The sequence below is a fragment of the Rhinichthys klamathensis genome, unplaced genomic scaffold, assembly GCF_029890125.1.
Source record: "Rhinichthys klamathensis goyatoka isolate OS25496 unplaced genomic scaffold, OSU_Roscu_1.1 h1tg000029l_1, whole genome shotgun sequence".
Lineage (NCBI taxonomy): Eukaryota > Metazoa > Chordata > Actinopteri > Cypriniformes > Leuciscidae > Rhinichthys > Rhinichthys klamathensis.
In genome coordinates this window covers 696,007-708,207 of record NW_026606579.1, presented here as the reverse complement: position 1 = coordinate 708,207, position 12,201 = coordinate 696,007, and the positions used below count along the sequence as shown (strand labels likewise).

General features: G+C 41.1%; 1 protein-coding gene across 1 annotated transcript in view; it reads left to right on the top strand.

Annotated features, from left to right (window-relative positions):
* shank3b (SH3 and multiple ankyrin repeat domains 3b) overlaps positions 1-12,151 on the top strand; it is a 31,559-nt gene extending 19,408 nt beyond the window's left edge. The window contains 13 exon segments of the mRNA XM_056245186.1: positions 282-400; positions 1,100-1,126; positions 1,128-1,174; positions 1,459-1,541; positions 1,617-1,741; positions 4,498-4,633; positions 4,793-4,873; positions 5,208-5,228; positions 5,647-5,783; positions 6,316-6,412; positions 6,604-8,479; positions 8,674-8,703; positions 9,356-12,151. Coding sequence (XP_056101161.1) covers positions 282-400; positions 1,100-1,126; positions 1,128-1,174; positions 1,459-1,541; positions 1,617-1,741; positions 4,498-4,633; positions 4,793-4,873; positions 5,208-5,228; positions 5,647-5,783; positions 6,316-6,412; positions 6,604-8,479; positions 8,674-8,703; positions 9,356-9,923 — 3,347 coding nt within the window. The 3' untranslated portion in view covers positions 9,924-12,151.
* Positions 12,152-12,201: the final 50 nt, after the last annotated feature.

Sequence of the window (12,201 nt, the reverse complement as noted above, 5' to 3'; positions counted from 1 at the left end):
TTATTGATTTTTTTCCAGATTAGAATTATGATGTCTGGGTTTGGAACAAGGGTAAAACAAAAATATTTTATACATAAAGACTTTTGAAAAGTAACAAACTAAATAGTGAATGTTTGGTAAACAGTGTAATGTGATCTTCAAATAACTAAATAAAAGTGAAAAACAATAGCAAATAACTTAATATCTGGGACTAAAAGTGCCTGCAGTTGAAGAAACACCCATATATGAAAGGAGAAAAATACAAAATACAACATTTTACAGTTTTTACTTGCCTCCAACAGTGCTGAGCATAGGTGAAGGAGGATTCTGGGAAGGCTCAGTTAAAGGACGAACTGGCTGGTTTCCTGCTCACTGTGTAGAGGAAGTCCAGATGAGACAGTATGACCCACGACTCGAGTCAGTATACACACACACACACACACTTATCATTATGAGGACATTCCATAGGCATGATGGTTTTTATACTGAGCTAATGACATTTTCTAGCCCCTAACCTTGAACCTACCCATCATAGAAACCTTTTCTCATTATTATATTTTTAATAAAAATGGTTTAGTATGTTTATTTAGCGAAATTGTTTAGTATGTTTATTTAGCGTTTTGAATTACAAAGACAACGACGTGTCCTCATAATGTAGGCGGCGTGGCCTGAAACCTGAATACACACTAGAATATAAGGACTTCTGGGTCTTCATTCGGACAAACTACAGAGAGAGAGAGAGAGAGAGAGAGAGAGAGAGAGAGAGAGAGAGAGAAGAGAGAGAGAGAGAGAGAGAGAGAGAGAGAGAGAAGATGAGAGAGAGAGATAGAGAGAGAGGTAGAGAGAGAGAGAGAGAGAGAGAGAGAGAGAGAGAGAGAGAGAGAGCGAGAGAGAGAGAGAGAGAGAGAGAGAGAGAGAGAGAGAATGAGAGAGAGAGAGAGAGAGAGAGAGAGAGATGAGAGAGAGAGAGAGAGAGAGAGAGAGAGAGAGAGAGAGAGAGAGAGAGAGAGAGAGAGAAAGACCTGCATTCAGAGTATGCACAAAAGCATCATTTTATAGAATTCTGCATTATAATGTTCAAATGATGTTATTGATGTGGCCACTCTTCTGTTTCTCAGAGACAAGAGAGGATCGTACCAAGAGACTTTTTTAGGCACTACACTGTTGGCTCCTATGACAACTATACCTCTTACAGGTACACTACATATACTGTATATTATTTAAGATGTTGTATACTGCGCATTTTCCATATGCAGTAGATCATCTGGGTGTTTTAGGCAATCAGCATTATGGCACAGTATACTGTAGAAATAGAATGAGTAGTATGGCAATATGCTTTTCCAACCAATGCCTTTCTCTCTCCTTTATCCTGATTTATTTAAACATGGTGCCAGTGTGGGGGATTATGGGTATGGGAGGAGGAATCTGTGAATTCTGGCAGGGGAGCACATCTAACTATTGATTTCTGTAAATCCACAGTGATTATGTTATAGAAGAAAAAAGTGCAACGTTGCAGAAGAGAGACAGCGAAGGATTCGGCTTTGTGCTTCGGGGAGCTAAAGGTCTGAAACACACACACGCACGTGAGCATCAACAATATTCACATACAGATGCAGTAATAAGCTTTCTCTTATTAGCTGAGACGCCCATAGAAGAGTTCACACCTACTCCTGCTTTTCCTGCCCTGCAATACCTGGAGTCAGTGGACCTGGAGGGGGTGGCATGGAGGGCAGGGTTAAGGACGGGCGATTTCCTCATAGAGGTATAAAAGAAAACTTTGGATTTTCACACACAAAAAGGGCTATTTCACCACCACAGATAGAAACTTGAGAGTTTTATGTGCCAATGCAATGAATTAACTGATTATGGTAACATTTAGTGTAATTTAATTAATGTTACTTACATTATACATCAGTGCACGTGTGTGTTTTTCTTATGGAAAAAGGGTTGGGATTTGGATCTATTTACTGGTTGTTGATTGGATAGAGGCAGGTCTAAATGTGAGTCTGAGGTCAATTGTAAGAAAGGGGCGGAGTTTAAGCTGCTTAAGGGGGCCTTTACATGGCACCATTTTCAACTAAAAATGGAAAACGCATGCGTTTTGGCCATTCATTTACACGACAACAGCATTTTGGGAGCCTGAAAACAATGTTTCAAAGTGCAAGTTCCTGAAACCGATACCGTTATCATCAACAAAAATGTGAATTTGTTAAAACGGTGATATCATGCGCATGCATATTACGTGTTCAGTCTATAGGTGCTTAATGTTTCTTTACAACAGTGGTTCTCAACCTTTTTTGGGCCAGCGCCCCCTATCCAATATCCAGGTCCCCGACCGCCCCCCACCCCCAACTAATGAGCGAGCAGGAACGAGTAACAGATGAAATAAGTACAAAATTGTCATTTATTAATACAATCGAACTATACTCCACAGCGATTAATCCAAAAAACAAGCTATAAACTGCATTGAATAGCAATAGCAGTGTTTCTCACAGGATTTTTGGTAAATCTGTGGTGGGTGAACCTCGGGCCTTCTAGGGGGGTTCGGGGGGCAAGCCCCCCGTAAGAAAAATGTGTGCATTTTAATGTTAAATGCATCAATCTGGTGCACTTTGAGAGTTCAAAATTAAAAGCTCCAACCCATATTCAGTGTGCAAATTAAACAAAGAAAAATTCAAACCTCTTTTAGTTGTGTTTGTCTACATTACACTACTACATAATAATAGTTATATTATATTAATCCCATGACATAAATAGCCATATATTATAAAACAAATGCACTGAAAAATAAAGGACAGTCATTAAAGCGGTAATGTTTGCACGTAGGTTTTATTAGCATTTAGGAGAGTATTGCAAGAAGCTGCTTACATTAACCTTACTTAAAAATAAATATACAATCATGATTTTTCATGAAAAATTATGTTAAAATTGTAGGCCTAAAATACCTTGGTATCAGGTATAATTAATACAATTACAATTAATTTGGTTTGTCGTGATTAATTTGTTTTCATAATCAGTAAAAAGAAAAATCTTCTAACAAGAATAAACACACGAACAATTCAATTATTATTGTATTATTAATTGTTTTTATATCTTGAAACTAACGTTACCCAAGCAGCGTTTCGCTCTCAGATGTGATGGCGGAATGAATAGCCTACATTACCAAAATGTGATTGCAGAATATATTTAAATATTAATATAATATAAAAATTATCCATCAAATTGTCATTTTCAAATTGAGTTAACAATAATGCCTGACCAGTAAATTACTTGGTGAACAAAGAAAACATTTTGGCATTAGGCATTGGAATTAGTTAATGCCTAAAAAATTTAAAGTTTTACCTTATAAATAGAATTTAGTTTAATTTTGAAATTCGTCGCCGGAGTAAATGGGAACATGATTTATTGAAAATATTTGAAAAAATAGAAGTGTTTCAATACTTAAGTCAATACTTTTTAATGGCATGTCAACTTTCCATTCCTCCGCTGCGTGACTCTAGCCAGCGCTGGATTGTTGTCAGCGCGAAACACATGTTTGAGCGCGTGAATGCACATTCTAGCCAGCGCTGGATTCTAGTCAGAGCGCTGGTCTATAACTGGAAAAATAATATAGTCGTTGCAAAAGTAACGATACATAGCTTAGGCTACATGTACATTAAACTGGAAGAAGAATCACAACAAGCGTGTCGGTGAGAACACTCATTTAAACAGCATTCACACCCAAACTTGACTGCACATTACATTTTTGACATTATTGATACTGCTTTCAATCGTAATGCAATAGAAATGAACACAAAAAACCTGCTAGTATACTGACGGTGGACTTGCGGTCAGGAGTAGGCTAGAACGGCCGCGGACGAATGATTTTCTTTTTTTTATTTGAGCGCTGCTGACGTTTTCTTTCACGCGCACCATAGGCGTGCGCGCACACACAATATGACATCACAATCTACGCATATGTTTTACAACATAATTTAACATATATGGTCCTAACACTTTTTTAATAGCCCACTTAAAGTTTTTATTACAAATAAATTACTAAATGCTTAAAATGAATCACAGTAAATGAACACAAATTTCCGTTACTCGTGAACGCCCCCCATTAACACCTGAACGCCCCCCTTTCAAGACTCTTGCGTCTAACGCCCCCCGTTGTTCTCTGAACGCCCCCTGGGGGGCGGTACCGCCCCCGTTGAGAACCACTACTTTACAAAGTGACATCGCCAACTACTGGCCTGGCAGCAGAATACAGCGTTTTTAGTCATTTTCATGGATCCGTGTGAATGGTGATCATTTTGATAATGTTATCATCTGTACGCAAAAAAAAACGCGAAGGAAAAACATTTCTGTTTTTAGTACATTGTTGTTGTGTAAACTTACCCTGATTGGAGAAGTCCAGCATATGTCATCAGAGAAAAATTAAACATATGCATGTATTAATAATGTTGTAATTTATCTGCTGGGTTTCTACAGGCTGTGTGTTACATCTCTCTCTCTATTTCTCCCCATATCTGTCAGGTAAATGGGGTGAGCGTAGTAAAGGTGGGACATAGGCAGGTGGTATCACTGATTCGGCAAGGTGGAAGTCGGCTAGTGATGAAGGTGGTTTCTGTCACACGCAAACCTGACACTGGAGAAGTTGTCCGCAAGAAAGGTACTTATCCTCAACTCACTTCATAAATGCATGAATACATGCACACCATGCATTTTTCTTTTTATTTGACTGGACTTTAAGAATTTCAAGAAAATGAGGGAATGCTGCAAAATGCTAATTTAGATATTGTATTTCCCGTTCCTCCTTATAATTAATTAGCCCCGCCACCTCCCAAGAGAGACCCAAGCACCAGCCTGACCCTGCGCTCAAAAAGCATGACTGCAGAACTGGAGGAGCTGGGTAAGACAGATGCTCATACATACAAACAAGCATGGATGCACACAAAACCTTGCGTTATGCTTGGTCTCAGATAAGTTAAAACAGATGCTATCATTATCTTTGAGGGCATGGCACAAGTTGGATCAAATCCTTTTTTTTCCCAGGAACACTAATGGAGAAATGATTTCAAATTAATGTTTTTTCTTTCCGTGAAAATTATACAGCAATGAAAAGGGAGTGTGAATGTTTGTGCAGTAATAGCTTTGCTCATTCATTGCTAATGAAAAGTGACCATCTAATGCACAAATCTATGAGCTAAATCAGGAACTATAGATTTGTCCTTCTTGCCCACAAGCGTCAAGGAGAAGGAGGGGAGGTAAGATATGAAACCAGTCTCACGTTGATGATGTCATTTACTGGTTATATATGCTGATTAGCATGTGATGTCATGAATGGATTTATCTAACCTTTTTTAGCTTGTGTGTTGTTGCCTGTGACTGCACAAAATTGTAAAGTCAAAGTGTATATGTTTGTTTTTCTTTTTGTGGATTGTTGACAAACTAGCTGAGCTGTTATGTATGTGTTTTGTGATGTATTTGTGAGTGTATATTTGTTTTAGCTTTCCTTCAGTTCAGACTATGTATATTATACACATGGGATATGTGTATTTTCTGATGCAGTTGGTGATTGTGTTTGGTCTTCTGTGATTTGATCAGAGGATGGACCGGAATACTGGTCAGGAATGTGTATTAAGTGTTTCTGTATGTGTGTGCATCTGTGTGTATCCCTCACAGAGAAGTTGGATGAGATGTTGAGTTCGCCCAAAGAACCGGTTGTAGTGATGAGGCCACGCCCTGCAGATGTAGACACCAGAGCAGCCACTGTGAAACAGAGACCGATAAGTCGCCGCATCACACAGGCTGAGATCAGTGTGAGTCTGAAACACATAAACATACACCATTTAAAAATCAAAAGTCTAGTTGGTTTACATAAATATTACAAAATAATATATAAAACCTTCTTAAAGTATTTTAATTATAATACTTTAAAATAAATATTTTATTAAAATACTTACCGTATATAAAATATTCTATAAAACAAAATAAAACCATTAATATAAGGTCATAATAACCATTTAAAAAACAACATAATATACCAGAACAAGAGCCCTTGTTATGATAATAGGTAATTTCTGACATACTATGCATTGTTTGCAACAGATGGTACACATCACCACTGTAGCACAGTAGCCAAATTGTGTCAGTAAAGATTTGGCTGCCGATCAGTTTTTGCTTTTAATGCATATTGTCTTTAGGTTAGAAAAAAATCATTTGCAGTGATGGCATTTTCTGTTTATTTCTTTGATAGCTGATTAATCAGAAACTGTGATTTGTTTGTTGTTCTGACAGTAACTGTATTCTGGCCAATATTTGACTATGTATTGTTTTTGTTTTTGTGTGTAGTCTCTGTTAGAGAGGCAGGGTTTAAGTGCAGTATCCTTGGCTGTGGACAAAAGTCACATGCAGCTGCCTCGGGGAATGTCAAGAACCAAGTCATTTGGTAATGTGTCATTTGGGATGCACATACACAAATACAAACAATCTTGCAAATTTTTCCTTTTCATAAATGTAAACTAATGATACACCAACATAAAAAGAGCTATATATATATATATATATATATTGATCACCAGAGTTCTGATCTTTGTTCTAAACAATACAGCCACTGTCTCACCGAGAATTGTTTTATAGGTGCCCCTGAAGATGAGAGAATCTCAGCCCTGATTGGAGAGCATCGCTTTCCAAGAAGCTCCTCAATGACCGACAGCTTTAGGCAAGATAGTATTCCACCACCTCCACAGACAGCTCCTCCACCACCTCCAACTCCCTACTTTCTTGATTCAGGCCCACCTCCATCCTTTCTTCCACCTCCGCCCCCTTCTCGCGCTGCCAACCAGAGCCGTTCAAGCTTCCGCCCGGGGGCAGAGCCCAAAATCCATGGCCCAGTCACGACAGACCGCCAGCGAAAAACACGCTCCATGATCATTCTTCAGGACACCGCCCATTTGCCAGTGGAGCCTGCCCCTATTGCAAGACCGCAAACGCCTACCTCTGGAGCGGTTCCTCCTGAACGTGGTCGTAGGCGTGGACCACCTGTAGAGAATCCGTATGCTAACGTAGGTCGTCTAAGTGCTGTCTATACTCCTACCAAGCCCCAGCGTAGAAAGAGCCCACTAGTCAAACAAGGGCCAGTTGAGGAGGGAGCTGCTGCTCAGACTAGTAGAGATCCTTCTCCTTTGGGAGGGTTACGGATTCCCCACAGCAGCCGAGCAGAGCAGTTCCAACAGCAGGTTCTCTCTGAGCGAGCTAGAATCATACCTCCTGGGGCCCGACGCAGACCCAGTGTTTTCCTATCTGTAGAAGGGGGCGCGACAGAGCCGCAGACAACCCCATTGCTTTCTCAGTCCCACTCGGTGGATGAGTTGGCTGAGTTGCCTCCACCGGCACCAATGCTCTCCCCTGGCCCACCACCAGGGGGCACCACTTTTATACACCCTCTAACAGGTCGACCACTGGATCCTTCCTCACCTTTAGCGCTTGCACTGGCTGCACGAGAACGTGCCCTTAGTGGCCGGAATACACCCACTCCCACACCTTCGCCTACACCTTCACCCACTCAAGGCCGAGCAGTAGAAAGACCCGAGACAGAAGGAGGAGCGACACCACCTGCTCCTCTCGAGGCTCCTCCATCTAATTCCTGGAGAGACGAACCGGTCAGCATCACAGAAACCGCAAGCCAAGTGCCTAGCGGTAGCCCTGGGTCTGGACGAAGCCTGGAAGAGGCACTTGCCGCACCCAGCGTGCAGGGTGTTCAACCTGCGCTGATGGATACAGAACATACCCCACCGGCAGTCCCACCCACTCTACCTTCCCCTGCCCCTACCCTCTCAAATCTGACTGCTCGGAGTCTGACAATGAGCTCTGAGGAGGAAGCAGAGCCATACACGGTGACACTTCCACCTGCGTTGCTCTCATCTAGTGATGAGGAAACCAGAGAGGAGCTTCGGAAGATAGGCCTCGTGCCACCCCCTCAACCCTTTGCTAATGGCCTTCTAATTAAAGAAACACCCAAAGCCACTCTAAACATTTCACCAAGTGGATCACGTCCATCCATTGCCAAGACCTCCTCTGGGAAAGCAAGCGATTCGACGGCAGACTCTGGGGTTGAAGACCCACATATGGAGACCACCAGTACTGTTTCCACAGTCTCCAGCATGTCCACTTTGTCTTCAGAGAGCACAGACTCCGCTCATGCAAGCAAACCACGTTGTGGGGTGGGGCGTGGTCGCCCCGCCCATCTCAGGGACCCACTGCTTAAACAGTCATCAGACAGTGAGCTGCTTCCACACCCACCCAGCACAGGCCCCAGCCGTCCACGCTACCTATTCCAAAGACGCTCCAAACTCTGGGGGGAGGAGCCCCGGGCCCAGATGAGTGGGTCTGAGGAAAGTCGGCCTGCTGCTATGGGAGCAGAGTTGCTAGGCAAAGACTCTCATTCACTGGGGGAGGAGCCACCAATGGGAGCACCACTTGACCCTGGCAGGAGATCACCTGTGGGAGGTGCCAGGTAGGAAAGACCTGTTAATATTTTTACCAACATAACAGCAGCACAATTTGCACACCTGCATGAAACACAGCACAACTTTCATTATAATTTAGCAATACACCCACTTGATTTTTGACACCCTTAGACACACACCTGGTTAGACTGCCTTTCCATAACACACGTGTGTGTGTGTGTGTGTCTGTATGTCCTTGCAGATGTGAGGAGATTGGAGGAGAGAGTAAATCGTAGGTTTTTAGCTCTGTGGGTAAAAACAACTCCTTGTCTAACTAACTTTCACTAAACCCCTTACTGCAGCCGTTAATCAAGCTGCAAATGCTACTGTGAGCTTGTCTTAAAGGCTTATGGTAGTTCATTATGCAGTTACTGAGGCATTTCAGCTTCTGTCTGTCTTTGCGCAACGAAACTGGAATTTTCAGTGCACCACTGAGGGGCAATCAAATTGCTTTTTAATAAAAAGTAAATGAAACTAATGTTAAATCTACATTTAGTTTATATTGCTGCATTGGTTGTGGTAAGTTTATTGCAGCAATTTTTGGATGTTTACATAATGAATACCAAAAGCATGCTGTGGTGGAAATACTGTGATATGCTAATGCACCAATTCTTTATACCCTTTCTGAGGACTCCAGTTTTATATTAACTGCTCTAACTGTCATTTTATTGCATTAAGTTCTCACTGCATGCTCTGCACTATTTAAATTTTCACAAACCCCAAATGCTTACAGCATTGGATCCACTTTCCTTTTCTCTCACATTAGCATCCCAGTAGTTTCCCAAAAGTACTGCAGTTAAAACTTTTCCTTTGTTTACTTTTTTGCTTCCGCTACATCTTCCTCTCTCTTATTTGTCTTCATTTTTTCGCTCTCTCTCTCTTAGACTCTTTAGTAGTTTAGGGGAGCTTCACACCATCTCTCAGAGGAGTTACGGCACCACCTTCACAGTCCGGCCTGGCAGCCGATACCCAGTGACCCGTAGGACTCCAAGCCCTGGAGCCACCCCTGAACGGAGTGAACCATTGGGGCCTGTCCGTACATTCGGCCCTCATCACCATCATCACACTATACTCAAGTCTTCTAGCCTAAGTTTGCCCCAGGAGCCCAAGGAGGTGCGTTTTGTCATGAGGAGCGCCAGCGCTCGAGCCCGCAGCCGTTCTCCATCCCCCTCACCATGCGCCTCCCCCTGCCCCTCACCGGTACTGGGAGCCCCTCTCCTGGCCCTGCGACCATTCAGACAGCGCCCCCTAGCACTGTGGAGTAAGTATGATGTGGGAGAGTGGCTAGAGAGCGTGGGATTAGGGGAACATCGTGCCCGCTTTTTGGAGCACGAGATTGAAGGCGCCCACCTGCCTGCCCTGACCAAGGACGATCTGGCCGAATTAGGGGTGACGCGGGTGGGACACCGAATGAACATCGAACGTGCACTGAAGCAGTTGCTAGAGAGTTGAAGAGAGTCAAAATGCAGGATATAGTTCCATCATAAAATTATTTAATAATTTAACTTGTTCCAAAGTCTAAAATCATAGATTCCAACCCACTTTTTTAGCATTGCACAGCCCTTACATAATATAGATTTTACCCCTGATTTAACACCCACAAAATCCACCATGTTTCTTCACCAGTTTGCCAGCTACTAAGAGTAAAAAGAAAACATGCTGGACAGGAGTGTGGACCCACTGCGCAATATCTGCTATTTTCAGCTACAGGTCGAACTGGCCATGTTTCAAATGGGTCTTCTGCACAATAAAAAATGATATAGCCAGCAAGCAGCCATTTCCTTCTCATGCCATGTTTTACAGTCAAATGATGATGAGGAAGGTGTGGCAAACCCCACTGACTGCTCTCACATTACCAGTTTAGGAATATCTTCACCATCTGCAATTGTGTGCATTTCCTGCTTACAGGAGAGAGACTTCTGAATTTTAGAAAGCAGTGTCAACTTGGGTAAAAAAGAGAATAGAAGAGTTTAAACCTCTCCTGTAAACAATACCAATGCTTCCAAGTGCCCGGAATTTACAGTATGTTCACAGACCATTTTACAACTCAACAGTAGATAGCCATGTTAATGGTGATTGTAAGATGCATTGCAGCAACTGGACTTGGCATGTGAATGCAACATGTCCAAGCAAGAAAGGATCTGACAATCTGCCCTAAACCAGGAGGAAAAAAAACTTCTCCCAATACAATACAAGTGTGGCCTTGAGGTAATACTGCCGCCATCTAAAATTTGTTAAAGATAGATATTTTCAATCAGTACATTCAATTTTATATGTATATGATATATATGGAGTTATATACAGTATATATTCAAAAAAGAATGTATGAGAATAAGGTGAGATATACTTGTCTTATACCCTGTGAGATTGTGTCATATTTGGTCTTACTTTATATTTGTTATTTTATTTGTCAATTATCAACCAATACCCTAACACAAACACAGTAACTATTTTTTCCCCATGGTATAACTTGTGATTTGTGAGTTATAAACATAATCTTTGGACTAGTTCATGGTCAGTTATTTAAGAACTTCATAATTACGGGCGGACCTTTTTTGTCTATTATGAATAAATGCTCGGTAAGTCTGTATGTAGAATAACTGTTTTGTTTAAACAGAGGATTTGAAATACCAGGGGATTTAGGTATACATTTATTTGTTACCTTTTGTATATGATAACTAATAATAATAATCAGTTTATCATTTCATGCTGATCAATTTGTGAATTTAAGACGTAACAACATTTCTTTGACATGGTCTATTTGGTTACGTATTGTGGAATTACTCATTTGGGATTTAATTCTTATCAAGGCTTTCAGTTTAGAACATTACGAGCAAAATATGCTACCTAAGGGCTTTTAACAGACAAATTAAACAGTGTTATTAAAAATCTGTTTCAATGCAGACTGCTAAACTCGTGAATTTGTCTGATCCCCAGTTATAGGAAAATCTACAACTTAAAGTAATAACGTGGCACATGCAAAGCTTATGCTTACGGGCCTTTAACAGCAGTGTGGCCCTGACCCTCATGACCCCATTTGTGCAAACACACATTTTTGTTTCTAGTAAAAAAAAAAGTATAGTGTGACCAAATTACTAAAAGTAATCTGACTACAATCATATCTACTGTGAATATAAAATTATTTTTCTCAATCCCCAAGATTGTCGTATAAATAATCCAGCAAATGTTGAGATTATATTGTGTCAAAATTATCTGGTAACTAGCTTGACTGGTTTATTGTGTTTTTTAAGCTGGGACAGTAGGCGTTGCTGTGGTTTACACATTTAACTAGTTGAACTCTGCCAACAGAGGGGGAAAATCCTCACACTTGTCTCTCCTCCGGTTGGTCAATTTGCACAAAGATGTGGGTGCTACTGTTTATAAGCCATCTGCATAAAATATTACTGTACTTCCCTTATATGTCCCTGTCCTTCTCCCTCTCTTCCGATCCTCACTCATTTACACTCTCAAAGACAATTATGTAATTAATTACTGCAGCCATGTTCTTTTAGTTTACTACTTTTAGGAGCTCTCTCTTCTATTGTTGACACCTTTTTTTGTATTCTTTGTTGGATGAAGTGATTTGAGGATCAAGTTTTGGACATGTTTGCTTTAAAATGAGAAAATGTAAACAAAAAATATAATTTGACTTGTCTGTTATTAAAGATCATCTCTCAGGCTGTGGGGATTAATCAAATAATACATCATTCTTCTGTGGAGCAAAAGAAGA